Raw genomic sequence first — 23833 nt, forward strand, 5'->3', positions numbered from 1 at the left:
CGTACCTCATCAAACCTCCTCCTCTGCTGAGATTTACACCTTCCTCTCTCCATAAGTGAGCATCACCAGTCCACTAGAGACGATGACGGCTCCAGCGAATAAGTACGAATTCTTACTTCCCGTCCAATCTTCCAACGTGCCATCTCCAGTATTCAGTAAACCCGCCTGGATGGCCACCCCAATTACACCTCCAATTTGAAATATGACATTGGCGAACGATCCGGAGATACCAGCATAGGAAATCGGGAAAGCCTGAATGATACATGTGCTGAATGGAGAGCGACACATGGTCAGATTAGCCAACATCCTCGTCAATCTAAGGCAAAGGTTAAATTCGAGACGGAGAGGAATGTGTCAACTCACTTGGCAGAGATATAGGCAATGATTCCACCAATCGTCCCAATTACCAAACCGGGGAAAACAAATTTCCAATACATCATCCCTTCTCCTCCGTCACTGAATGCGAAGAGCAAGCTACCTACCAAACACAGTAATGTACATATAGGAAGGACAATTCTGGGTTTGGTGACGAGGAAAGGGAATGGTTGAGTGAGAAAACCGGTGATCAAAGCCGTGATACCCATGGGCAACATTTTGACTCCAGTTATGATCGGTGATATATCCAACACATCTTGAAAATAGGTAGATAATCGTAGTTGTGTAGTATTGAACCATAAATTGATAGCTAAAGCCATTATTATCAATTGGAATATGTTTGGAAAGCTCCATACTCTTTTAGGTAATAATCCAAGACCTTCTTCCAAGCTCATTTCCCAATAGACGAACAAACCAAATAGAACAAGAGAGACGAGGAATGGGACGAGAAATATCACAGAGGACCAGCCTCTCGATTCGGCTTGAGTGAAACCGAGTATGAAAAGGACCAAAGCGGAGAGAAGGAGGATTACGCCGATTAGGTCTAGTCGTTTGAGTTTGTCGCGACCAGATAAGGAAGAGGAGACGGCTTTGGTGGGTGGCATGTACTTCCATGCGAGAAAGGCGAAAGGCGTAACGATAATTCTTGATGATAATAACCAAAAAGCATCTTGTCAGTCGGTCAAAGATTGCATATAAGATGTAAGTATCTTTTACTCACGTTACGAAGCGGAAATACCATTTCCAGCTGGCCAACAAAAACAGACCAGCTAGGATCTAAAAATACATACATTACTGTATGCGTCAGCAAAGCAGTTTCGACCTATGATCTTCCGCGATGAATTTGGATTATCGCACTCACCATAGCCACAGTATTCGACAAAGCTCCAGCAACACCAAACAACGATAATTTCTTAGTCTGTTCCTCCGGATCAGGATACATTTGAACTATAGTGCATCGCAGGAGGATGGTCAGCATTGGTACGGAAGCAGTGTGAATTTTGCTATACTTGCCAATCATATTGATCGAACTTGGAATAGTCAATACAGCTGCCAAAGCCGATATAGCTCTTAAGATGAAGAAAGAGTATCTATCATTCAAGAAAGAAATGATCAAGTTGAGTATGGCTATTCCGACGAATCCTATGGTGTACACTACAGATGGGGAATAAAGGTCTGCTAGTCGACCTGCTAGGAGGAGTGAAGCGGCGAATGCGATGCTACCGTACGTAACACTAATGGTGAGCTTACATCCCTATCAATTGGAGGAGCAACCGAAGATGTCGAACGGAATATGAGACGAAGAATGGAAGCTTTGTTATAATCGGAAGAATTCGAATACAATCATGGACTCACGCATAAGTACCCAGCACCCAAGCTTGGTCCCCTACACCTATACCCAACTCTTTCGAGATTTCAGCAGTCATCAATATAGTAGCGGTCACCCCAGCCACATCAATGAACATCCTGTATCGATTGTAATCACAACGACATTTATTAGCTCATTTCACTTCATTGTAGAATGACAAGTGAAGTGAATAGGGTTACATACGATGTACAGAAACATAATAATAAGAGATTCTTCGTTGATTTAGGTAAAGCGGCTAATTCGATATGCTCATCAACGGATATCTTCGAATCGTCGAGACCAGGATTCAGGTTGTTTTCCAGTGTAGTCAGCGCTGAACCATTCGTGAGATCTTCTTTATCCTCCATCTCTGGTACTCCTCCTTCAAGGTCAGGCACGATCTCTTTGATAGAGCGGGAAGAGGATGAGGTGTTGGTAAGATCTGACATTTCAGTCATTTGGATGCTATACAGTCTTTGTTGTAAGTCCGAGCGATTTGACGAGGATTTTATAGTTGTTGTCACATGTTTGTTAGTAAGGAGAAATGTCAGTGATGTCCGAGAATCAGTTGTCCTTATATACCTTGGACCATTACCCCTTCGATCTAGACATCCACGTCGACAACAACGACAAAGTCAAGATCATCGGATCCGAAATGCTTGTGATCACTGGTGTAGATTTGTAAATAGCGAAAAGAGGCTCGTTCTTGGTAATCACTCAGACGTGGTTGGGATTACGTAAATCACCTCATCGATGGGAAAGCGAATATATAAATGAATCTCGGATCCGAGAGCTGCCTGATGCTGGTGATGCGCGGATTAGCTTGAGACATATGCATGGACGATATCATACATATGCACTTTCTGGAACGTGTATTCCACATGTCACTTTCTCACATAGATAAGCATACCATAATCATAAGTCATTCACCACCCTAACATCACAGCCATCATCTCAGAGGCTTTGCCAGAAGTTTGGATACCTTTTGATCCGGGGACAGGTATGGTGCGGGGTTGCATCTGCAATTAACATTCATGACAAGTCAGTTCAGCACAGCCAAGTAGAAAAATACAAGTTATAAGGGACGGCGTAGACTTACCGCATCAACCTTATACGCATCTTTGGCTTCTTGTAGGTTCACAGGGTTCTTCCTATATTCATCTCTTCTCTTTCTCGCTGCGTCTCTCTCAGGTTTACTATCATCATATTCTTTCTGTTGTTGAGGGCTAAAGTATCACAAGCCAATGATCAGACCGAAAACACCTTTTACCTTTTACGAAAAAAACTACTCACGTTAGTACCCATTCTCGACCCCATCCGCCTCTCTTCGCTACTTGGGGACTACTGACATCTTTCTTCGTATGTTTCCCACCATCCTTCTTGTTCAACTCTTTGGCTTTGGGAGTACCACTGGTGCCCTGTAAGAGAGCCAAGGTATTTCCCAATAATCCCATACCGTGTCCTGAAGGTTTAGCTGCGGCCACAGCCACAGGAGTCCCACTAGGTCGAGGTGCCGCAATTGGTTTCTTAACAGGTAAAACCTTTTTGCTACTCGATCCTTCTTCAACTCCATGATTCTGACCGAGTTGAGTTGTTGACTTCGATCTTGCCAATCCTTCAGACTTGTTGATGGGAGTAGCTGGACCTTTGGAGATGATCTTCGAGGGCTCAGAAGGTCGAGGCTTCTTCTTGAGCGGCTTCGCAATCGCTGCCGGGGAAGATTTCGATCGATTAGTCTGTCCAGGCGATTTTGAAGTGTGTTCCACTTCATCATGTCCTCTTGCAGTTGAGTTTGCAGTCGAAGGTGCTTTGAGAGCAGAAGTACCCTCAACCTTTGCCTCTTCTGCTATCTTCGGTATCTTATTGCTCTTCTTCACATCAGATCGCCTTTCGATATGATTCTCTGAGTCTTCGCTCTCCTCATCCGCTATGACTCTCTGAACTTTCTTCTTCTTGTTGGGCTGCCGGACCTTTTCTTCTTTCTCTGATTCAGACACCGAGCTAGAATAATCCCTTGTCGTCCTCTGAGTTTGAGGTTTTGCCTTAGCTTTCTCTTGAGGTACTTTATCTTCTGGTGTAGCTGCTTTCATCTTAGCTTTCTTGACTTGACGTCCATCTTGCTTATCCGAAGTGGTAGGCTGCGTTGCAGGAGCTGGAGAATGAGTAGATTCGCCTAGACCCTTGAAATTCAATTTCACCTTTGGTACTTGCCCGGAAGGAGTGACTTTGTTTTCTGGTTCGAGCGATTCAGACTTCCTCTTTTTTCCTCCACCTTGCTTTTTTGCAGCCTTCTTCCCAGCATCAGCTGTAGGATCAGGAGTATCTGACTTGGTGCTCTTGCCCACATTCAGCTTGAGCGTAATTTTTTTTGGACTGACACTACCTTCAGTATTCGATGCCGAGCTAGACTGAGGGAGCAGCTCAGAAGAAATAAGACGTTTGTTGGATGGTCTACCAGCCTTTTTGGGAATTTTGACGTCGGGTGTGACTTTTGCAGGGGTTGGACTTGTATCGGTGTTGGCTTTACCTTTTCCTTTAGCTTGATTGTCCATTTGTTCCTCTTCGACTGGTCCGATTGATTTGTGAGGTCTTCCTCTACCTCTCTTGGTAGCTTCCTCGGTCTCGGGCACCGCGGTAGACAGAGCAGAAGCTGGATCTTGGGAGGTGGGTGGAGGTGTCAAACTGGAATCGCTAAATCCTTCATGTTCGGGCGTAGGTGCCGAATGCTTTGGTGTTGGAGCAGAAGGCGGAGGAGATTCTAGACTATCCATCAAAGGAGATTGGAATCGCGAAGGCCTCCTGCTTTGTCTTTTTGGTAAGGGTGACATGATTGGACCGTTGTACGCGATCGGACCGGTCTCTGCTTGGACGGGAGGGATCACCGGAATGCTCGGGTATTGACTCGTGACGACTGCGATAGCCTTCTTCAAGTCGAATTTGAGGTTATCCTTCACAGCCGAGGTGGAACGAGATCTGGATGAAGCGGTTGTATCCAGAGGTTGTTCGCTTATGGTGTTTCCAGCTAGATGAGGAATCCTCCGTTCCGCAGGTGTTTCTCCCGTTTCTAATTCTTCGGGCTTAGAAACAGATGCTGAGCGAAGGGCGATCCTTGTGGAATGTCTAACCGGTGCAGTGTTCTTCACGGACGATCGGGGAAAACGTGGATGCCCCTGACGCCAAGGGGGAATGATTGGTTTGGGCGGAAGAGTGTGGTGCAGACGAGGTGGTGCAGGGAGTATGTCTGACTGTGATTCTGAGCAAACTGGTGGTCCTGGTGGGAAGGGAGGGTTGAATGTGATCGACGTTCCGATTTGATTGGATGGTGTGAAAAGTGGTTTGTCTGAGGGAGACAGGGGAAGTTGGGCTAAGTGGTTTTGCAAAGCGTTGGTAGATTGACTGTGACTGTTGTCGACTACGTTGATCGCTTGACCGATGTGTCCAATGTAATTCCGTTCTTGCTTGTCAGGACTTTTTCCAGCTTCGTCCTCAGATGGAGCAGGCTCTTCGGTGTCTAGCGCAAGTGTCTCAGGATTATCGATATTATCACCAGTCTTCGCGTCTTGCTCTTTGTTCTCCGAGCCCAGATAGCGTTGACTGTGAGATCCGTCGATACGACCTTCTACTACCTGGTTGTTTTGATTACTTTCGATCGGCCCCTCCGACTTGCAGTCCTTACTTTTAAAATCCTCAAGTGCTTCTTTATTATCTCCCCCGATATAATCTACTTTTCCCCTCTGGTCCGGTCGATTCCGACTACCAATACCTACTATACACACTTGATCCTCGTTATTTCGAACCTCGTGATTCTTCTGAGTCTGACCCCTTGTGGTTCTCCCTTTACCTTTAGGTTTAGGTTTATCAGGCGCTTTCTTCTTGCTGGACGACACTGGCGTTTGCTCCTTTAGCGATGGTAGTGAGATCTTCACTTTCAGAGCATTCGGCAAACGCGTAGACCTGATAGACCTTGAAGAGGTGCTAAATATTGCCGGTTCCGGTATAGGCAGGGGAGGTGAATCTGGTGGAGCTGAAGAGAGGGATGATTCGCTTGGTGGACAAGGAGATAATGAAGAAGATGAGTTTACAGGCTTGGGGTCAGTGTCTTTAGCACTTGAGGTGATTCCTAATAAGGGAGGTCCTGTCGATTTGAGTTCTCCCAATAGGGAAGCTTCCCTTGGATCAGGTTCGGAAGATTCAGGAGGAGGGATTGGTCTAGATAGGACTGTCTGAGAGCGGGATCTAGTGATGTGTTGTCGAGGAGGAATGGACCTGCGACCAGATGATCTGCTTGATTTCGATCTCAATCCTGTTGTCGCCGTTGAATCTGGCGTTGGTTCAACGATTGGGACTTGGTGGTAATTCAGTTCAGGTTCTAAAAGTGCGGATGCTTGATCAACATGAGTATTTGATGTTGGCTCGGGTCGGCGCTTGGGTAGAGGGGCTAGAGCCAGTAAGTCGGGCGAATCAGGCTCGAGCGGCGGTGTGAATTCGGGAGGGAAGAGAGGTTGGACCGGTGCTCTTCTTGGTCGATATGAATCGATGAGTGTGAATCGATGTGCAGTTGGTGGTGCAAGTTCCAGTCCTGGTCGTATAGGAGAGGAGATACAGTTCAATGGGTCGGGTGAGGTCTACACATCCGAAGATCCAATCGAGGTCAATGCTGCACTGAGCAGCTGGAAAATCTAGGGTACGATACTCACGCAATGCCTTTGTAATTCATTCGTCCTCTTATAATACTCTTCTTTCTCTTGTACAGTATTATTCCTTTCTTCTTCTACAGGTAACTTGAGAGTTGATCGAGTAGACGAAGTAGTATATCTCCAACGAGAAGTATTGAGAGGTGGGATGAGCGGTTTGGTGTATGGTTCAGGTGACTGATTACGACTATTCACAAGATCTTTAATCGGTACTTTGACGTTAGGCATATATTCTCCTATGAAAAGAAGAAGCGTTTCAAAGGAAGGTTGGGTTGCGAGGGCAAATCCAAGTGATCCCAGTATATATCTCCAGACCAATCCTTCGATAGATAGGTGCTTGTGTATCGCACTCTCCCAATCTGTGTTTGGATAAGGGTGAAGTGAAAGAGGTATATGAAGAACAAAGAGAAGAGGAAAGATGTGACTCAAGTTGAGGGTTGAGTGTGTGTGTGGTTTTTTCAGAATCGCCTTCTTTTTCCGACGGAAACAATCACCTGGGGATCATCGGAGCTACGGACACCGGACCTCGGTGCGATGGACTCGCAAAAGCTTACAATTGGCTATCTATATATGTGTCCAATTGTTTGCATGAGTGAAGTTGAACCCAGTTGAGAACATCCGCCAACTAGCTCCTATACGACAGCCAAGATGACTACGCCGGCTCAAAGGATCTCACCTTGTCCACAACCATTCTCAGACCATGTGGTAGATACCATCGAAGGCGTGGATGTTCCCCTCAGAGTGTTCCCCGGTAAATTCATAGAAGGGGGAGGTAAGACGCCGTGGTTATTCTGGATTCACGGAGGTGAGTGAAGCCTCAAGTTATCTCAAGCTAAGCAGTACCTACGTTGATTGGCGACTCGTAAAACACATGTGCTGATAACGCTATGTAATCAGGCGGTTGGGTTGGAGGTAAACATTACATACCTAACGTCTGGGTACATCCAGCCTTCCATCCATTAGGCATCCATATCATATCAGTCTCATATCGATTCATGCCCCAAGCGACTCTTGACGATATTTACTCGGATCTCAGTAAATCTTTCCAATGGTGTCTCGACAACCTATCATCTGTACTAGGTGAAGATAAAGTCGACGTACAGCGATATATAATTGGAGGGGATTCAGCAGGTGGACAACTAAGTGCCCATTGCGCATTACACTTCCAACCTAAACCCCTGGTGGAATTAAATATTTTCGGTGCGGTAGATTTGACTGATCCTCACTTTAGTAAAGGTATGGATCGTCCCATTCCCTATGGTACAAGTTCAGAAGAACTAGAGAGATTAGTGAGAGATTTCAATCCTGCCAATGCAGTGATAGCCTCTCCGTGGTATTGGGAACTGGAGCCAGACATGTCACAAGAGACCTTACGATCTTTCTGGGGAACAGACTATAGACCGGGCGAGGGAGATAAAAAAAGAATGGATCTTAATGCCTACACTTCCAAAAATGGTTCAAGGATCAAAGCGATGTTCCATCTTCTAGATTCACAAGGACCAGAAGCAGAGGAAGAGTTCAAGAGATTGACAAAGGAATGGTCACCTACGTATCATCTTACGAAGGATTACCCGCCAACGGTAGTCATGCATGGAGAGAAGGATCAGGCAGTGTTGATAAAGCAAAGCAAAGACTTCGCAGACAAGTTGGAAAAATTGGGCGTTGAGGTGAAAAGGATTTGGTCAAAGGATGGTGGTCATTCGTTTGAACAATCTATGGGAGTGAGTATACTATCACATCAAGTCATGTGAATGTTGGAAAGATATATTGGCTGATTTCGGCAATGCAATGCTCTTAGGGCCCTGAGGATGAAGGATGGGAAGAATTCATTGTACCATGCATTGAGTTTGTCAGAAAACATACCGGAGTGTGATAATAATCGTTAAGCTGTGATTTAATTCAGATAGTCAGGATGATCTTAGTGTTATGGTTTCAAGTACCATTAGTAATTAGTTAAGAAGGAATTAACCTAGAATGAGCAATGCTAGAATAGTATGAATATGATATATGCAGAACATATCCCCGTCGAGTCGATGCCTCAAAGTGTAACGATCGTCACTCGGTGGCTAGTCCATCGGGAATATATATGCATATGTGATATATCGTGACAATTATCGTTTGACCCAAGTGTACTGCAAGATAAGAAAAAAAGAGTCAATGACGTCGAACAACACACAAGGAGAAATGATCAAATCACTCACTCCTTTTCTAGCCTTGGCTCTACCCGTCTTCTTCCTCTCCGTCATTCTTGTATCTCTCATCAGGGCGCCATCTGCAAAACGGCAATGAGCAAGTTAGCAACTCATCAGCACAAACTAGCAACAGCCAAAGGCTATATGACCTCTCAATTGAATAGTACGCGACACTCACCAGCCTGTAAGATATCCCTCGCATCTTCTTTGGCTACCCCTAACGCTCTAGCCACTGCCAATCCCACGGCCGAAGCCTGACTGGACATTCCTCCGCCTCTCGAGAACCCAAATATATTGAACGCGCCGAGGTATCCGGTGATTTTCAACGGACGAAGGATAGTCTCTCGATCAGAAGGTCTGACGAAATACTGTGAAAGGGGTATATGGTTGATCAAAATTTCCGCTGAAGCTGAAGCCGAAGCCGAACTTGAAGGAGTACTATCGGTGGTAGTTGATAATAACGCTTGTGTAGGTATAAGCCATACTCTCGAGCTTGATGTTTTCTTTCTTCCCATTCCATAGGATCTACCAAATTCATCTATCCCTTGTCCCTCTCCCTCTTCGGTCGTCTTCTTGAAATCCACACCAGACGAAGAGGAAGAAGCAGAGCGCCTTTCGTACCTAGACAAGACTTCATTGATCTTTCCTACAAGTTCACCATTGCCACTCAAGTCCGAGACGTGTCTAAGGTGATTCAACTCCGACAAAAGTTCGTGGACCTGACGTAAAGTGTTCGTACGCAATTTGATATCAAACAGTGTTGATAATTCCTCTTTAGAGATCCAATTTGCCTGAGGAGGGTTGACGTATGGCAATTCGGATGGAAGAGGATATATGTGTTTGACCCGTAGGGATTTCTTGATAGTGTCAATAGTGAGGTCGAGCTCCGATAGGGATTCATGGAACACTGGGCGGCCCGTGAAGAATTCGCTGGAAGACGGACGGGTGGGTCGTCGAGGTGGGGGGTATTCGGATGACGAGGGAGGAGAGTAAGGTGAGAGTGAAGCGTATGATCGAGTAGCGCCAAGAGTGAGGGATCGGAGAGACCGGAGAGAGGACGAGGCTGTCGAGGGGAGAGAGAGAGACATGGTGGTGAGGTGGGTGATGGTTGGTGACTAGGAGGACGACTAAGAAATGTGTAGACAGTGATTGTCGAATGGCAGCTAGAAAAGTCAAGTCGAAAAAGTCGCAACGCAAGGATCTTGGTGAGTTTGTAAGTTAAGGGGGCCAATCTGATTCCGCTTGTGATTATCACATCAGTACAGTGAATCCTGACATATATATATATATATATCCACATCATGGTATGTCCGAATGTCGTGCCTTGGCCTGGCTGACCAATATATCAGATAAGCAGTGACTATGAGCATGTCAATCGATCAATCCCAGTTTTCCATTTTCATCTTTCTCGACATCAAACAACACTCGTAACAATACTCGCATCAATCATCGTGGATTCGTACCCATATAGTGATCATACAGCGTCACCAGCGAACGCAACAGCCTTGGGATCATCCGTAATTCTTCACCTCTTCTCCAATCAATCGCATCTCTCATTATGGATATCGACGAACAGCCTCAGCCGACCGTACTGAAAAGTATGGAAGATAAATTACGGTCCAACCTGAAGATTGAATTTCTTGTAAGCTCCACCTCCAATCTGTCTGTTATATGTTCTCCAAGACCCCAATATGGAAAATCAATCCTAATGCAGCTGCAGCTGATGTCTTTGCGTGACACAGGAATTCATAGATACATCGGGAAACTGCGGTTCTTCATACTCCGTTACGATAGTCTCAGGCGACTTCAAGGGAAAGATGACTTTAGGTAGGCATAAACTGGGTGAGTACGATGGTCCTTTCTTTGTATAACAAGAAGAAGCAACATATGTGAACAGAACATCGTGAGGTTGAGCTGATAAATGATATGCTGATGGATGTTGTCATGTAACAGTCAATCAGATATTATCAGATGAAATCGCTCAATTACATGCTTTCTCACAGGTAAGTTTATTTTCATCTTTTCCCTTTTCATTTCATCTTGGAGTCGGTACATGGTACATGTATCGTCACCATATATCCTTTTCTTCGAAACGTTATATTTGATACGAGTATACAACAGCTTACATCTGTCTGCTTTGTTTTGGGTGTAAACCGATTTAGAAAACTCTGACTCCGGAACAATGGGAAAAGGAGAAGAAAAACTGAACATGAACATGAACGAGTCCGAGTTCGGAGTCATCGGCTCGCTAGTGATGTAATGTGAGGACGAACAAATATCACATTGATGGAACAAAGCATGGCGTGTGATGGTGATTAGATCGAATAGGATTCTAGGATCTTAAGGAATTGCATTGATCTTTCTGATGACTTGATATCTAGTCAGTAAACACCACGCAAGTATCGGTCATAAAATATATGTAGCATTCTAATGTATCATCAATTCATTCATTCATTGGCTATAGACGATGCATAAGTCTTCGTGATTGAACAAGGCAGTGTGATCTTGTGGTCTGGCCCTCTAACGCATGACGGTGTACCAAATTGGATCAGCATTTTGAGCCTTCCTTTGTCGATAATATATTGATTTATTTAATAATCTCCTAATCGTGAATACCCCTTTCACAGCTTATTTCATCAATCGATCTCATGCTCCTTTCAGCGATGTAGGCAGGGATTCAAACCATTCCAGTATCACTCTTACAGATCATCTGTATATATGAAGTAATCCCTTGATGGGGGAATGAGAGATAGCTAACATACCAGAATCAAAACAAAACTAAAAATTGAATATCCAATAATCTTCCTCGCTGCTTTCATATTGATCAATCACACTCGCTCATCATGTTATTGAAATATCTAACCTTACTCGGTCTCTCACATGTGGCAATAGCCATCCCAATAGACGTATACCCTTCAGCCAATTTCAAACTTGGTGTACCACTCTATACGCAGTACCAGGACGATCTCAACGGAGTCAAGTTTGGCGCAATCACGATCGATATCAATTTGACCATATCCAATATCGAGCAAGAGGGTGAAAGGAATTTTACCTGGATCACTTTTCAATACCCTTCAAAACCTGAAGACAAGCTAGGTGAACCAATATGGAATATGTCTGTAAGTCTCCTCTTCTCACCCTTTTCTCCTCGAAGCAAGCGGAGATCACCAGTTGATCAGGGATTTGGATTTGATAATCTGGAGTAGTGTATGGCAATGGCCAAAAAAGGGTTTGAAGGGGTTGCCGAATTCACTCTGAAAGATGCTTATCCTTGGATAACCGCTGGAGTGAACGCTTCTGGAGTAAGGGATGGGACATCCGGTATACAATGTCCTGAGGGGAAATGTGTTAGTGAGATATGTCAAGGGCAAGAGATACCGGTCATTGATACTGTAAGTCTTTTGAACCCGAATAGTTGAGTGAGAATACTTCAGGTAGCTGACGTCAGATCTGACTTGAATCTGACCTTTTTTGTTTTTGATCAGTTTTTGAACTCGTATTGATGGGTGATATTGAGATTGTATGGCTGGAAGATGGGTTGTAACTGTATAAGATCATGATCTTTCGTGCTCATATGTGTATATGCATTGATCGATTCAAACAGAATAAAGAGACTTCTCGAACCTAGTCGACAGGAAGTAAAACACCCTGCGCTGAAGAGAGATGGATTGGCATAGATACAACAAGTCTTTTGACGTGAGAAGTTTCACCCGGTCACATTACAGTAGCAGGCCGATTGGATCTATTGTGTACAACACTCGAAGCAGACTGGCGAGTTCTGTGCAGGGCGCACGAGTGTTACTCATTTGATCGATATCTTTACGAGGATCAAAGCCTCCCTTTCTCAGTACCATCAAGTACAATTTATCCGAGATTATCTAGACCTCATTTCACTAACAATTTTTGGTATTGATATGTACCCACATGAAGATCTTTATTCTCGTCTTGACGGTAAAAATTCGGATCTTACAGTAAGTTATACAAGTACGTACAATGGGATTGAATCACTCCTGCAAACCACTCAAGTGCCGGCCTCACCAACAAAAGCGACATCACACCTCGGATCCTATGGGATATCAAGGAAGACAACGACAGAGTTTGAACTTGGGAGAACAACCCACCCAACACTGCACAAAAGAAAGGAGAAAGGAAAAATCATCCAACAAGCCCGATGACTCACTCTCTTGCCAACGCTCATCCTACATTTTCATCGGTCGCCTTCACTCGCCTCCATTCGTATTCTCTTCCAAGATCCCTGTCCTCACAGTATCAAATATCCACTGGCTGATAACTGGAGATATCGACGAAAATTTCTATTTGAGAGAAGAAGATATGACGAGGTACACAAGGTCGGAGGATAAGGTGTGGAATATGGTCACAGGAGTCAACAAATTTCAGCTGGATACCAAGAAGGGAAAGAAACTCAAAAGGGTCGAAGTGGAAGTTGATGAAGTGATTGATCTCACGTCAGCTTGATTTGATGTGAGTAGTTAATCCCCTATGATCCTGATTGATATTGAGCTTCCAAATTCAAGTATGACCATCTGGCTGGGTTTCTGGTTGTAAGTTAGCTGACTTGTGACTATCGTCGAATTCAGCATTTTAGTAAGTAGGGTAAATTAGTGAGGATGATTATAGTAGGAGATTGCTGGAATCAGGAACTACACCTGGGACACGGGACATACATACTACACCATGCTATACTGTACATGCATTATTTCCTCTGATTTACACCAAGAAAAGCAAACATTCAATGTTTTACCGATCCGTTCTTATCCTTCGCTACTATAGTATTACCAACATGTTCACGTATCGCCGCCCATGGATTGGATTTATAAGCTGGATGAGATAACACCGCAGGTATACGTTTCGAGGCTTCTTGGCTGTGGTTAGCAGATGCCAACGAATCAGTGGTCAGCTTGAGGAAGTAGGAGGTATAGCGATACTGGATAATCAATCACAAAGATATAGAAATACAATTAAACTCACATAACATCTCGTCTCTTCTTCTCGCCCAACGTCCTTCCTTTCCCTTCCCCAATCTTTTTCACTTCTTTATCCTTCTTCACCTTCCTCTTCTCCCCTTCTCCATTTACAGCCATCTTTCCATTTGTCCCATCATGCTCTTCCGAACGATCGACGTCGGGTAGAATTGTTTCTAGCGCATTTTCCAAAGATTGTAAATTGGTGGATGAATTCAATGTTTTGACCTTTCGTTTTTCTCGTCGGAGGTGGGATTTCGATTTGATCATATATGGATGAGGTGCTGATTCTACAATGTACAATGTACAATGTGAATGGATCAAATCATCGTCAGTGATCGCTCCCTCTGCGTGCGATCTTGCTTATGAGAAAGGCACTCACGAACGGCAGCTATAAAATCTGCTTTTTTCTGCTGTTGCGAACGCGAGGTTGAGGGCTCATCATGTCGAATTATCGAATTGAAAGCTTCCTATAATCAGGGTTTAGTAGGCTTGACATGGCCACAACGAAAACGAAGTATAGACATGATTACTCACTGCTATAGAGGGTATATCTGCTGGTACGACTTCAGTTGTCCTTAATTTCGAAGGTAAGCTGACCGCTGAAGTGTGTAATTTAGATTTCGTTTTACCGGTTCTTGGCTAAGAATCGACAGAAGGGGCTGTAAGTAACTAATCCAGGCTGAACTAATGTTTTCCTCTTACTGACCATGATGAATAATGGGTTTACCCAGTTGTAAGTTGTGAAAGTTATCTGCTATGTCGTATATCTGTCGTGAATGCTGAAATCGACAATATGTTTGAGCAAAAAGCAATGTTGTTGGGTTCCATTCGAAATTTGCAGTGATCGATCAACTTCCGTCGGAAGTAATTCGCCGAAATGAGAGTGTCGCAGACAAACGATCGTATGTCGAAAAGACGATGAACTACTACCACAGCTTTCTGTAGGGATCTGTTAAAGCTATATATATATATATGCATCAAGCGTATATACACATTACCACACCCTATATGGTATGGCTATAAGCATGATTGAGAGCATTGCTTGCGGGTATGGGTCGTAAGAGGAAAAGGTTAAACTACAAATTAATCAGAATATCAAATTATGAGATAGATCCTCCCCGATCCTTTAAAATCCAAATAATCTAAAGACCAGATACAAAACGCAACCCAAAAACCTCAGAGTCGACAATCCCAGTACAGCATAGAAGATGACAGTGAGATAAGGGTTAAAAGTCGATTGAGTAGCACTAGTAAAATGAGTATTTACCCATGTTGTAAATGCTGAAGAGGTAAATAAGAGTATGACGAGCATGTTGGAACCCAAGAATAAAAGTACAACGTTTGTTCTGTTCACAGTCCAAAAATTCAGTACAATGTTCGTGACGTACACCGTCAGGCCAGGAGAAAAAACACGACTCACCTGAAATTCCTGTCTTGGTCTGCACGTTTAGTCTCAGCACTTCTCTTCTCAGGTTTCTCAACCGCCGGAGCTCTTAGTTCCGCCCTGGCCTGTTGCCATAATGCTTCGACATCTTCTTGTTTGGTGGGTAAAGCCACTTCGGCCTGTTCACAGCAATTATTCAATATCGTCAGCGTAGCCGTCCTACTAAAGAAAAGAGCCAAATTTAGAATCACTTACCATCTCTTTACCATCCTTTTCAACTTTCTTCGCTGAACCCAAATCTTTCGACGCTCCATTATCACCTTTCGTACCCCAACTTACGTCGTGCAAGTTACACATCGCATAGATAAGTAAGATGTTAACGTATGATGGAAGTAACAGGAGATATTGTACAAAGGAAGTTAACATGTGCCACGGTTCGAAGTAAAGTATCGATGAAACAAGGTAAAGTCCGTATGTTGCCTAAATTTGATTTCCAATATAAGCTGGGATTCTGCACTTGTATGTATGCTCATGTGTGTGCTTGATGTCACTCACCATCAAAGACATAGCCAGATCCAAGAAAGTCTTATTCTCGAACAACCCACTGACGTCCTTCCATCCTTCGGCAGTGTGCGGTACAGTCTGGTATACCGTCCATCCGGCGCAATAAAGCAGAATACCTTGACAGACGGCAAACATGAAAATGCTATCGCAATCTGTCAGTTATAGGTTCCCCTTCGCACGATAATGGAGCAGGTATCTCACCAAAAAGTGTACATCCAATTCGATCCTTGTGGTCTGTTACCTAACGAGCAAACCAATACGACGAAGCTGCAAGAAAATTGTTAGCTTCCAGTGTTGATTTGGTGATTTCATACGAGGAGCAAACACTCACATCAAACCGATATAAACTTTATTGAAAACCTGGAACATCTCATCACCAGCTCCACCGAATGGATCAGAGGCTCCCGCAATGGACGAGGATATCAAGAAGAAAAAAGCGAGGTAGAACGAAGAAATCGACAGCCAGTTGAATATGAGGTTGACCAGATCTACGTGAGATATGCATCTCTTGAGGTGAATACGATGTCCATTGAAGGTGACAGACACATGACTCACTGTAAATAGTCAGAATAGTCAAAGCAATCTTTCTAAAGAAATTATGACCACTTGTCCATATTCTCCAGAAACATACCATAGCATAGGTAGCAGCGAAGATCGAACCGTTCAACCATCTTCTTCTCTGTGAGATGAACTCTGGTACTCGTGCAGGTACGTCTGTGCCGGCTTTGGCAGATTTAACATATTGTAATCTCCATTTGGCATTTTTCTTCACCACGATTTCTGCGAAACGCAAACGAAACCAACGTGAGAGTCAATGTTTAGTCAACAGTATGGTCTTGATGGAGGTAGAATTGGATGATGATAATGACCAGGCACGTAGAAAGTTCAAAAACCCACCGAAAGCCAATATTCTATCTTCAGCCAAGAACTTATTCCTATCGAAGATACTAGCCGTAGCTCCAGGAAGATTCATCATCTCACCGTGGAAGTACGCTGCCAATGGTCCCGTACCATCGGCATGGTTCTTGACCGCATCGTATCGATAAGCAGAGAATGCTCCAGGGAGTACTGAAATGAGACCGAAAACGGATTCGAAAGGTTTATCCAAGATATTTGACATTTTATACTCAAAGTTCTGTCCAGCGACTAAAGGGTTGAATAAGTATTTACCAAATCGACCTGTATCTGCGAAGATTTCTCCACATGCTCCTCCGACATTTGGATGTTTTTCGAAACACTTGTACAATTCATAAATGGAAGTTCCGGAAGGTTTCGTACCGACATCTAGAAGGACACAAACGTTGGGTTTGATAAGAGGTCCAAAGGCATTGAAGAACCATCGGTGGGAATTGAGCTTTTTCTTATTTTGCCTAATTTCAAGTTCAAAAACCTCAATCAGTCAATGTGAGATGATACTGATACATTGGCAACAATCTCACTCTTTCAAGCAAAATAGGAGTTGAACCGGTGTAGAACCAAACCCAACTTCTCCCGTATCAGATACGACGACCTGAGAGGTATATTCGAAGATGTGCGCTTGGGTTTCTTTACCGGCTACATGGTCTTTCATCACACCCTACATCACACAAATCAGTCAATGGTCCTAAAAAATTTATCAATGTAGACTCACCTCCGCGTAGACACCCATCAGTTGAAGCACCTTCAACACCCTTGGATCCACAACTTTACGTCCGTCCGCTACAATACACACGACCACCTTTTTCCATGCGTCTTGACCCCAGGTCTTCGATCGAGTTCTCGTCGTGAGATGAGCAATGTTCTTGATGACAGAGTTGAGTGTACGTAAGAGCAATTCAGAGTTTTCGTTATACATTGTCATTACGATCTGATATTGCGTACATAAAAGATTAGAATGATTCATCGATACCAGGTATACCTAGATTGCCTCGAAATTTTGTGTGTGATACTCACGAATAACTCCGTCTTCCTACCATACAAGTACTGCCTCAAATTGAATTTCCTACCCATGAAATCATCAGGATCACAAGTAGCTGCCGAATATCTCAAACTCTCAATTTCTCCATCCATCAGTCCCAACCCTTTTACACCGGAGGGTATAACACCCTTCGGTACAGGTACGTCCATGATCAGATTACCATTATGAAGTGGGATTTGCTTTACCACTCTTCTTTCTAATAATTGATTTCTCATCTTGTGCCAATGTGAGGTGCCGCCCCATCCTGTATGAGCTGAAGGTACAGTGCTAGGTGGTCCAGTACCATACATTGGTCTAGGTGGATAGTATTGGTCTTGACTACCATAATTCATATCTCTCGGTACGGGTGGGACGACCGATCCGACATCCCATTCTTTCTGAGGAGTTGATGCGAGATGAGTAGTGGAAGAGTAAGATTTGCCCTCATCGTAATAATCTGAATGTTGAGAAGAGAATGATGGTCTAGGTTGTAGACCAGGTTGACTACCTTGATTCTGTTGATAGAAACTTTGTTGTGGGGGTGGTTGTTGGGGTATTAGATGTCGATTGTTAGGTCTAAATACTTCGCCTACTCCAATACCACCAGCACCTCCTCCAGGGGGGTTCTGGTAAGGGTTCGATGTGGGTTGCCCGTACATCTCGGCGTGGGGGTCCAAAGGCGTAGAGGGAGGTTGATATCCCTGTTGATAACCAGTCAAAGAAGGTGAGGCAATTGGCTGTTGCTGTTGATGCCCATAAGCAGGTGAAGGCGCTCTCTGTAAATCCGTGTAATAGGAATCTAAAGGATCGTTGTAACTTTGAGCTTGGTTAATGTAAGGTGAGTTATAAGAATGATAGGTTGGTGCAGGAGATAACTGCTGTTGTCTGTGGTCTGGTGGTGGGGGATAACCGTAACTCATCTTGACACGCTATTGATATTGTCAAAGGAGTGTGTGTACTGTGTAAATCTAAGGAAGGTGAGTTGGATTGATTGGAACTCTGTCCGTTGTGAGGGTGGAGTGGACCACAAACTATAAACGGATTGATGATCTTCAACTCTATATACACTTGACCAGCAAGGAGGAATGATCGCCAAGGAGAAAGACCCAAAGAAATGCTGAGAAGAGCGAACAATGCGTTGTCGACAAGGTTGACCTAAGGGTAAAGGATGTTGATACCTTCTAAACGACCCTGCTGAGAGACGGTGGCCACAGCAGGGTGGTCTGATAAGTCAAAGAACCGGCTTTGATCTTGTCACCACTGCAATGTGAAGAATGTCGGTGAATCCGATTATGGTGACAATGAATGAAATAGAGGAAAGAAACGAAAGAAGAGGCAGTCGAAATCTAATTTCACACCTCTGTTCCAATTTGGTCCAATGGCTCATTTCATCATGCTCTGCTCTCATATTACGGCAGATCGGCTCAGGTGGATCCGATTTGATACCAAGAGACGGAGTGCTTCAGCATCAAGCTATTGTGCATTTGTCAATCGAGTAATTGAGTGGGATTTGTTTTCATTTCACTGTGAAACGCGTACAATACATGGCGTGAATCCGATTCACTGGACTGATGAAACGCGTCCTTTTGAGTTCAAGAGCAGAACGGGGAGAACCCAAGCAAGGGTCAATTCAAGCAAGGGTGGGGGGTGGGGTATAAATGGGGGGTGCGATTAGACGGGGCGCGGGCGTGCCACATGGGACATCAAGGGGAGACTGACTCTATTTGGTTCCGTTTGCCATTTTTCATTCTTACACTACTTATTGCTCGTATTTTTATTCTTACGCAATACCTTCATTCACTTGCACTGTACGAGTGAGTTACCATATTCAGATCAGTTATCGCTCGTATTGGAATAGTTAGTCAATGCTCATCTCGCCATCATCCATCCCTCTCTAACCTGTTTTTCTGTTACACTCTGGATACATAGATACGCTCTATCCTGCTATCAGCATAACATCCGAATTCACGACAACACATCGTGTGCCTTTGACCTATCAAACCATCAAGGCGGTTTTTAGCAATCCACCAGCGTCACTCGTCAATCCCCCACTTTCCCATTCACCAACTGGCCGGTAAAATGATGGAAGAGGCGCAGACCCAACATCAATAACCAAGGCTTTCTCCTCGTCATATCGATTTGATCTCTTTGATCATTCGGTCTCCAGACATCACCCTCCCAAGACATTCAAGGGGCATAAGCGCTCCCGTCCTTCTCTTGGAATCCTGTGGACACTGAAGACAGCCCCACAAATCCTCGCCATCCTTTCAGCGTATCCTTGGAAACCAACATTGCAACTTAGATTCCCCTTCAGACCAGAGGACGTTCCACATCGTCGATTTTGACATTTCTTTCAACTTGATCTTTACATTGACGGCCTGCCTGCTTGCGTTTTGATCATCTATCAAAAAGCCTCCTCCCATCATGGTCCTAATCAACGAGAAGAAATACGCCTGCGAGAGATGTATCAAAGGACATCGAGTCTCAGGATGTACACATACCGATAGACCGCTGTATGAAATCAAGAAGAAAGGTAGACCAGCTACTCAATGTTCGCACTGTAAAGATAAACGTAAACTTGCTGGATCAAGTGTCCATACCAAGGTGAGCACTATCTACATTCCCGGCAAATTGATCACTGATCGGGGCTATGCTGATCGTGTGTTCATTCTGAATAGTGTGCATGTGGTGATACGAAGAATCCTCCCTCGACTTCGGTCATACAACTCACTACCACTCAGTCCGAACAATCATCCTCGTCTCAGGGATCAGATCAAGAGAAAGAGAAAGAGACAGAAGTGGAAATAGAAACTAGAAAGGGTCAACCTGGATCGAAAGCTACCTTTCCTAGAGGGTTCAAAGATGTGCTGGAACTCGCCGCTGCAGCAAATGCGCTGGCAGGCTTGGTGAAGGATGATGTGGGTTATAGAATCGCGGAGAGGAGTGGTAAGTCACATTGGTCGTTCAAAGCAGTTCGAAAATACTCACACACTGACGTCTTCAACCTGATATTAGTGTCCGCTCTATTGAACCCCTGTAAATGTCAGTCCGGCGGACCATGTAAATGCTGCCAACCCAAGAAAGACAGCAACACCAGCGAGTCGTCCTCAGGTGACTGTTGTGAATCATCAACCCCCGGCAATCCCATCCCTCGGCCTAGTCCATCTCTCACGATAAACCCTCATCTTTCTCCTGGAAATATGCATCATCCCGCACATACTTCACCTCACGTTCACAAGACCAAACTATTTTCGCCTTACTCCACCAACCCCGTCTCTTCAAGCAGACACGGACGTAGGGACACGATCAGCTCGAACAGGAGTTCCGGTCGAGCGAGTCCATTACCCAAATCTCTAAGACCTCCTCCACCACGGATTAAGCCTTTGACCGATTTCGGGAGGTTGATAGGCGCAGCTATCAATCAGGATGGGTCTATCAATTCTGAAATTCCAAGATCTGCTGTTGGATTACCAACCTTGCGTTTACCTGGAATATCAACGTTTGACACTGCCGCTGAAAATGGGGGTTCTAAAGTTGAACCCATGGAGTACGAAGATATCGACATTGATATGCCCTTAGCTTTCCCTACCAGTGAAGATGTGGTGATAGGAGCGTGTATGTGTGGAGAAGATTGTTCTTGTCCTGGATGTGCGACACATGACAATAGAATTGCCACCACGGATGAAAACGGGGTGGAACATAGCCATGAACTGGGTCAACCCTGTGGTGAAGGATGTAAAGGTCGACACGATTGTTGTCAAGCAATCGCCGTACCATCAGGCGTCACCTCCATCGCACACCTCATATCTCTGGCAGCTGCTCATGTACCCCCTCCTCCAGAAACCAATGTCACTTCCCTGGATCCTCATGATACAAGAATTCTCCCTCCCTCGGCTCAGATGAACGAAGAGATAGCTCGAACGATGGGCTTCGTACAGCTCAAACCTCTAGAATGCTGTAATGGGCGATGCCAATGTGCTCCAGGAGAATGTACTTGTGAGAAAGATTGTTGTGGATGTTGTGTTAGATGTTCTTGCGCTGAGGACGATGAAGATGCGAGAATGGATGGTGTCGGATCGCAAACTCAAGATCAAACTATATCCTCTTGCTGTTCTGGAAAAGCGAATGATCAATCTGAACTATCGAATAAACAATCGAGTCCACCGAACATTTCTCTACCCTCGGCAGACCTCAATCCCGATCACAATCCAATCCAACCTTCTCCAACATTGCTATCACCTCCTGATATCGTTCGTCCACCCAGCACTAGTTCTCGACGATCTTCACCAGCTACTTCGGGCACCACAACTCCAGTCAATGGAGCGCCTACCCCTGTCACTAGTGCAGCAATTCGTAGAGCGGCTTCCATCTCTTCTAAATCGGCTAATGGTGGACATGACGTTTCTTCCTCTTCCCATCGTCGAGCGACAGTCACGGGTAATCCACCTACCACAGCATCTGGACTGTCTAAACCAAATACCAAAGCGATTGCACCTTATAACCCTCAACATCATAGAACTATCTTACCTAAACCTTCCACAACTCATCTATCAGTCAATACGTCGACCAAAAGTTCTTGCTGTTCCAGACAACCTTCACCCTCTGGGCAGAAACGAGGCTCAGCATCAGCCGGTCCAACAAGAAGTGGAAGTCCGTCGAACTCTCAAGGCGGAGAGAGACGAGCTAGCACTTCCACGGAGAATATCAGCAAGTCCACAACGTCGTCATCGGCTCAAATCCAGCACACACTTCCAGAGCCAATGATTCAGCTTCCTGAGCCCTCACAATCGCTCCCTCAGGAGGCAACGTTCCAATGGCCACTGGATGTTCAACAGCTGTTCTTGCAGTCACAAGCTTCAGGGCAGCCTACGGCCTACCCAGACCCTACGCAATTTGCAAACGGGGTTGTGCGACCTTCCGCACCGCCCGGCGAATTAGATCTTGATCCTTTTGCAGCGTGTAGTTTGAGCTATTTGCATCACACTGCTCGCATTAGTCCAAGCTCATCAGAGCTGCAGTCTCAGACACAATCCCAGACGCAATCTGAGATATATCACCACCCACCAGTCCAGCCCCAAGCGCAGTCACAACCACAAGCTCAAGCTCCACCTGTGAGCCAGACCCAAGCTATACCTGCTTTTGACGATAACTGGTTCAATCAGATACAACAGCAGCAGCAACCTGGATTGTCGCATGATGTATCTGGGAATACTTCTCCAGAATTAGATCAACCGTTTGATCTGGAACAGTTCATCTCTCAAGCACTTGCCTCTCAGTCACAAGATTCGCAGCAACCACAACAATCCATTACGAACTTTACCGACTATTTTGTTAACGGCATACTCGATCCGTCTTATATTTCTCAAACATATGATCAACAAGTGCAGAATAATCCTACATTACCTGTATCGTTTGACCCTGCATCTACATCCGATCAGCATCAAGCAGGTGACGACGCACCACCTTTCGTACCGATGGTTCCTGGTCTACCTAGCGGATCTCATTTCCAACCTAACTGGACCTCAAGTGGGGTGAAGCATCAAATGATGGAAGATGGACGAAGACAATTGAGGGAGATTTATTCGCATCAGCAACAACAGCAGCAGCAGCAGCAGAATCAACAATTTCAAGTGGATGGAATAGATCAAACAAGTCAACGGTCGGCCAATACCAATACTGTTTCTAGTGGTAGTACAAGTGGAACAACAATTGGAGATGTGATCGATCTCTCGAAACCTTTGAATCCAGATACGTTGAATAAGATAATGAAGGCTTTGGAAAAGCATAATAACCAGCAACAATTGTCTACTACTATTTCCTCTTCGACGACGAATCCCGATCAGGATATCTCGCAGCCAAAGCCAAATCCCAATACAAACCTGAATGGAGTACAATTGTTAGATGTTCCATTGGCTACTACAAAAGACTTAGATGATATGTTCAACCAATTTGTCACTTTGGATAACAATGGTATACAGAATTTTCAATCTGATGGTGACAATGCCAGTATCATCATTGGGAACGGAGCACAAGGACAGGTGGGGGATGATCAGATATTCAAGTATTTCGGGTTAGGATAGGAGGCGCATATCAACGAGATATAGGTCTTCAACTACATGTCAACTAGATAGTTGTGCAGTTCAAAAGTCGTTCTTCATCTCATAAATACTATCTGTGTCGTTATGTTGTATTTACTGTCAAGATATTTGATGAATGTACTAGAAGTACCTGTGTACTCGTGTCAAGTCGTGCTTAGACTGTCGTGTAGCTTTCGGTTGATTGAAGGAAACGTTAACGGGAATGGGCAGCAAGATTTCGTTTGATTTTTCATTGATTGTTTAATCGTCAATCATCA

At 44.6% G+C, this 23833-nt stretch overlaps 9 protein-coding genes across 9 annotated transcripts; 4 read left to right on the forward strand and 5 right to left on the reverse strand.

The window, feature by feature from the left end:
* Positions 1-33: 33 nt before the first annotated feature.
* I203_104831 (uncharacterized protein) lies at positions 34-2172 on the reverse strand (the record flags this gene model as incomplete). Its single annotated transcript, XM_065517626.1, has 7 exons — positions 34-268; positions 364-1020; positions 1097-1152; positions 1238-1323; positions 1390-1595; positions 1732-1842; positions 1928-2172. The coding sequence occupies 7 exons, from the start codon at positions 2170-2172 to the stop codon at positions 34-36; spliced, it is 1596 nt and encodes a 531-aa protein (XP_065374444.1).
* A 477-nt stretch (positions 2173-2649) lies between these two features.
* Positions 2650-6645, reverse strand: I203_104832 (uncharacterized protein; the record flags this gene model as incomplete). Its single annotated transcript, XM_019143585.1, has 4 exons — positions 2650-2742; positions 2823-2949; positions 3017-6348; positions 6421-6645. The coding sequence occupies 4 exons, from the start codon at positions 6643-6645 to the stop codon at positions 2650-2652; spliced, it is 3777 nt and encodes a 1258-aa protein (XP_019006634.1).
* Positions 6646-7065: 420 nt separating this feature from the next.
* On the forward strand, positions 7066-8290 carry I203_104833 (uncharacterized protein; the record flags this gene model as incomplete). The annotated part of the gene is made up of 3 exons (XM_019143584.1): positions 7066-7222; positions 7315-8138; positions 8216-8290. The coding sequence occupies 3 exons, from the start codon at positions 7066-7068 to the stop codon at positions 8288-8290; spliced, it is 1056 nt and encodes a 351-aa protein (XP_019006633.1).
* A 238-nt stretch (positions 8291-8528) lies between these two features.
* Positions 8529-9697, reverse strand: I203_104834 (mitochondrial 37S ribosomal protein uS9m; the record flags this gene model as incomplete). Its single annotated transcript, XM_019143583.1, has 3 exons — positions 8529-8549; positions 8619-8689; positions 8788-9697. The coding sequence occupies 3 exons, from the start codon at positions 9695-9697 to the stop codon at positions 8529-8531; spliced, it is 1002 nt and encodes a 333-aa protein (XP_019006632.1).
* Positions 9698-10167: 470 nt separating this feature from the next.
* I203_104835 (uncharacterized protein) lies at positions 10168-10816 on the forward strand (the record flags this gene model as incomplete). Its single annotated transcript, XM_019143582.1, has 4 exons — positions 10168-10251; positions 10352-10451; positions 10563-10612; positions 10772-10816. 4 exons carry the CDS (start codon positions 10168-10170, stop codon positions 10814-10816), a joined length of 279 nt encoding a protein of 92 aa, XP_019006631.1.
* Positions 10817-11452: 636 nt separating this feature from the next.
* I203_104836 (uncharacterized protein) lies at positions 11453-12112 on the forward strand (the record flags this gene model as incomplete). The annotated part of the gene is made up of 3 exons (XM_065517627.1): positions 11453-11728; positions 11816-12001; positions 12095-12112. 3 exons carry the CDS (start codon positions 11453-11455, stop codon positions 12110-12112), a joined length of 480 nt encoding a protein of 159 aa, XP_065374445.1.
* Positions 12113-13359: 1247 nt separating this feature from the next.
* I203_104837 (uncharacterized protein) lies at positions 13360-14303 on the reverse strand (the record flags this gene model as incomplete). Its single annotated transcript, XM_065517628.1, has 5 exons — positions 13360-13492; positions 13599-13881; positions 13974-14061; positions 14129-14233; positions 14301-14303. 5 exons carry the CDS (start codon positions 14301-14303, stop codon positions 13360-13362), a joined length of 612 nt encoding a protein of 203 aa, XP_065374446.1.
* A 417-nt stretch (positions 14304-14720) lies between these two features.
* On the reverse strand, positions 14721-18398 carry I203_104838 (uncharacterized protein; the record flags this gene model as incomplete). Its single annotated transcript, XM_019143579.1, has 11 exons — positions 14721-14940; positions 15015-15157; positions 15234-15458; positions 15534-15684; positions 15744-15809; positions 15874-16030; positions 16098-16322; positions 16440-16912; positions 16982-17118; positions 17173-17388; positions 17475-18398. The coding sequence occupies 11 exons, from the start codon at positions 18396-18398 to the stop codon at positions 14721-14723; spliced, it is 2937 nt and encodes a 978-aa protein (XP_019006628.1).
* Positions 18399-19902: 1504 nt separating this feature from the next.
* Positions 19903-23558, forward strand: I203_104839 (uncharacterized protein; the record flags this gene model as incomplete). The annotated part of the gene is made up of 3 exons (XM_019143578.1): positions 19903-20082; positions 20157-20424; positions 20494-23558. The coding sequence occupies 3 exons, from the start codon at positions 19903-19905 to the stop codon at positions 23556-23558; spliced, it is 3513 nt and encodes a 1170-aa protein (XP_019006627.1).
* Between the last annotated feature and the right edge of the window lie 275 nt (positions 23559-23833).

Source organism: Kwoniella mangroviensis (assembly GCF_000507465.2).
Source record: "Kwoniella mangroviensis CBS 8507 chromosome 1 map unlocalized Ctg01, whole genome shotgun sequence".
Taxonomy (NCBI): domain Eukaryota; kingdom Fungi; phylum Basidiomycota; class Tremellomycetes; order Tremellales; family Cryptococcaceae; genus Kwoniella; species Kwoniella mangrovensis.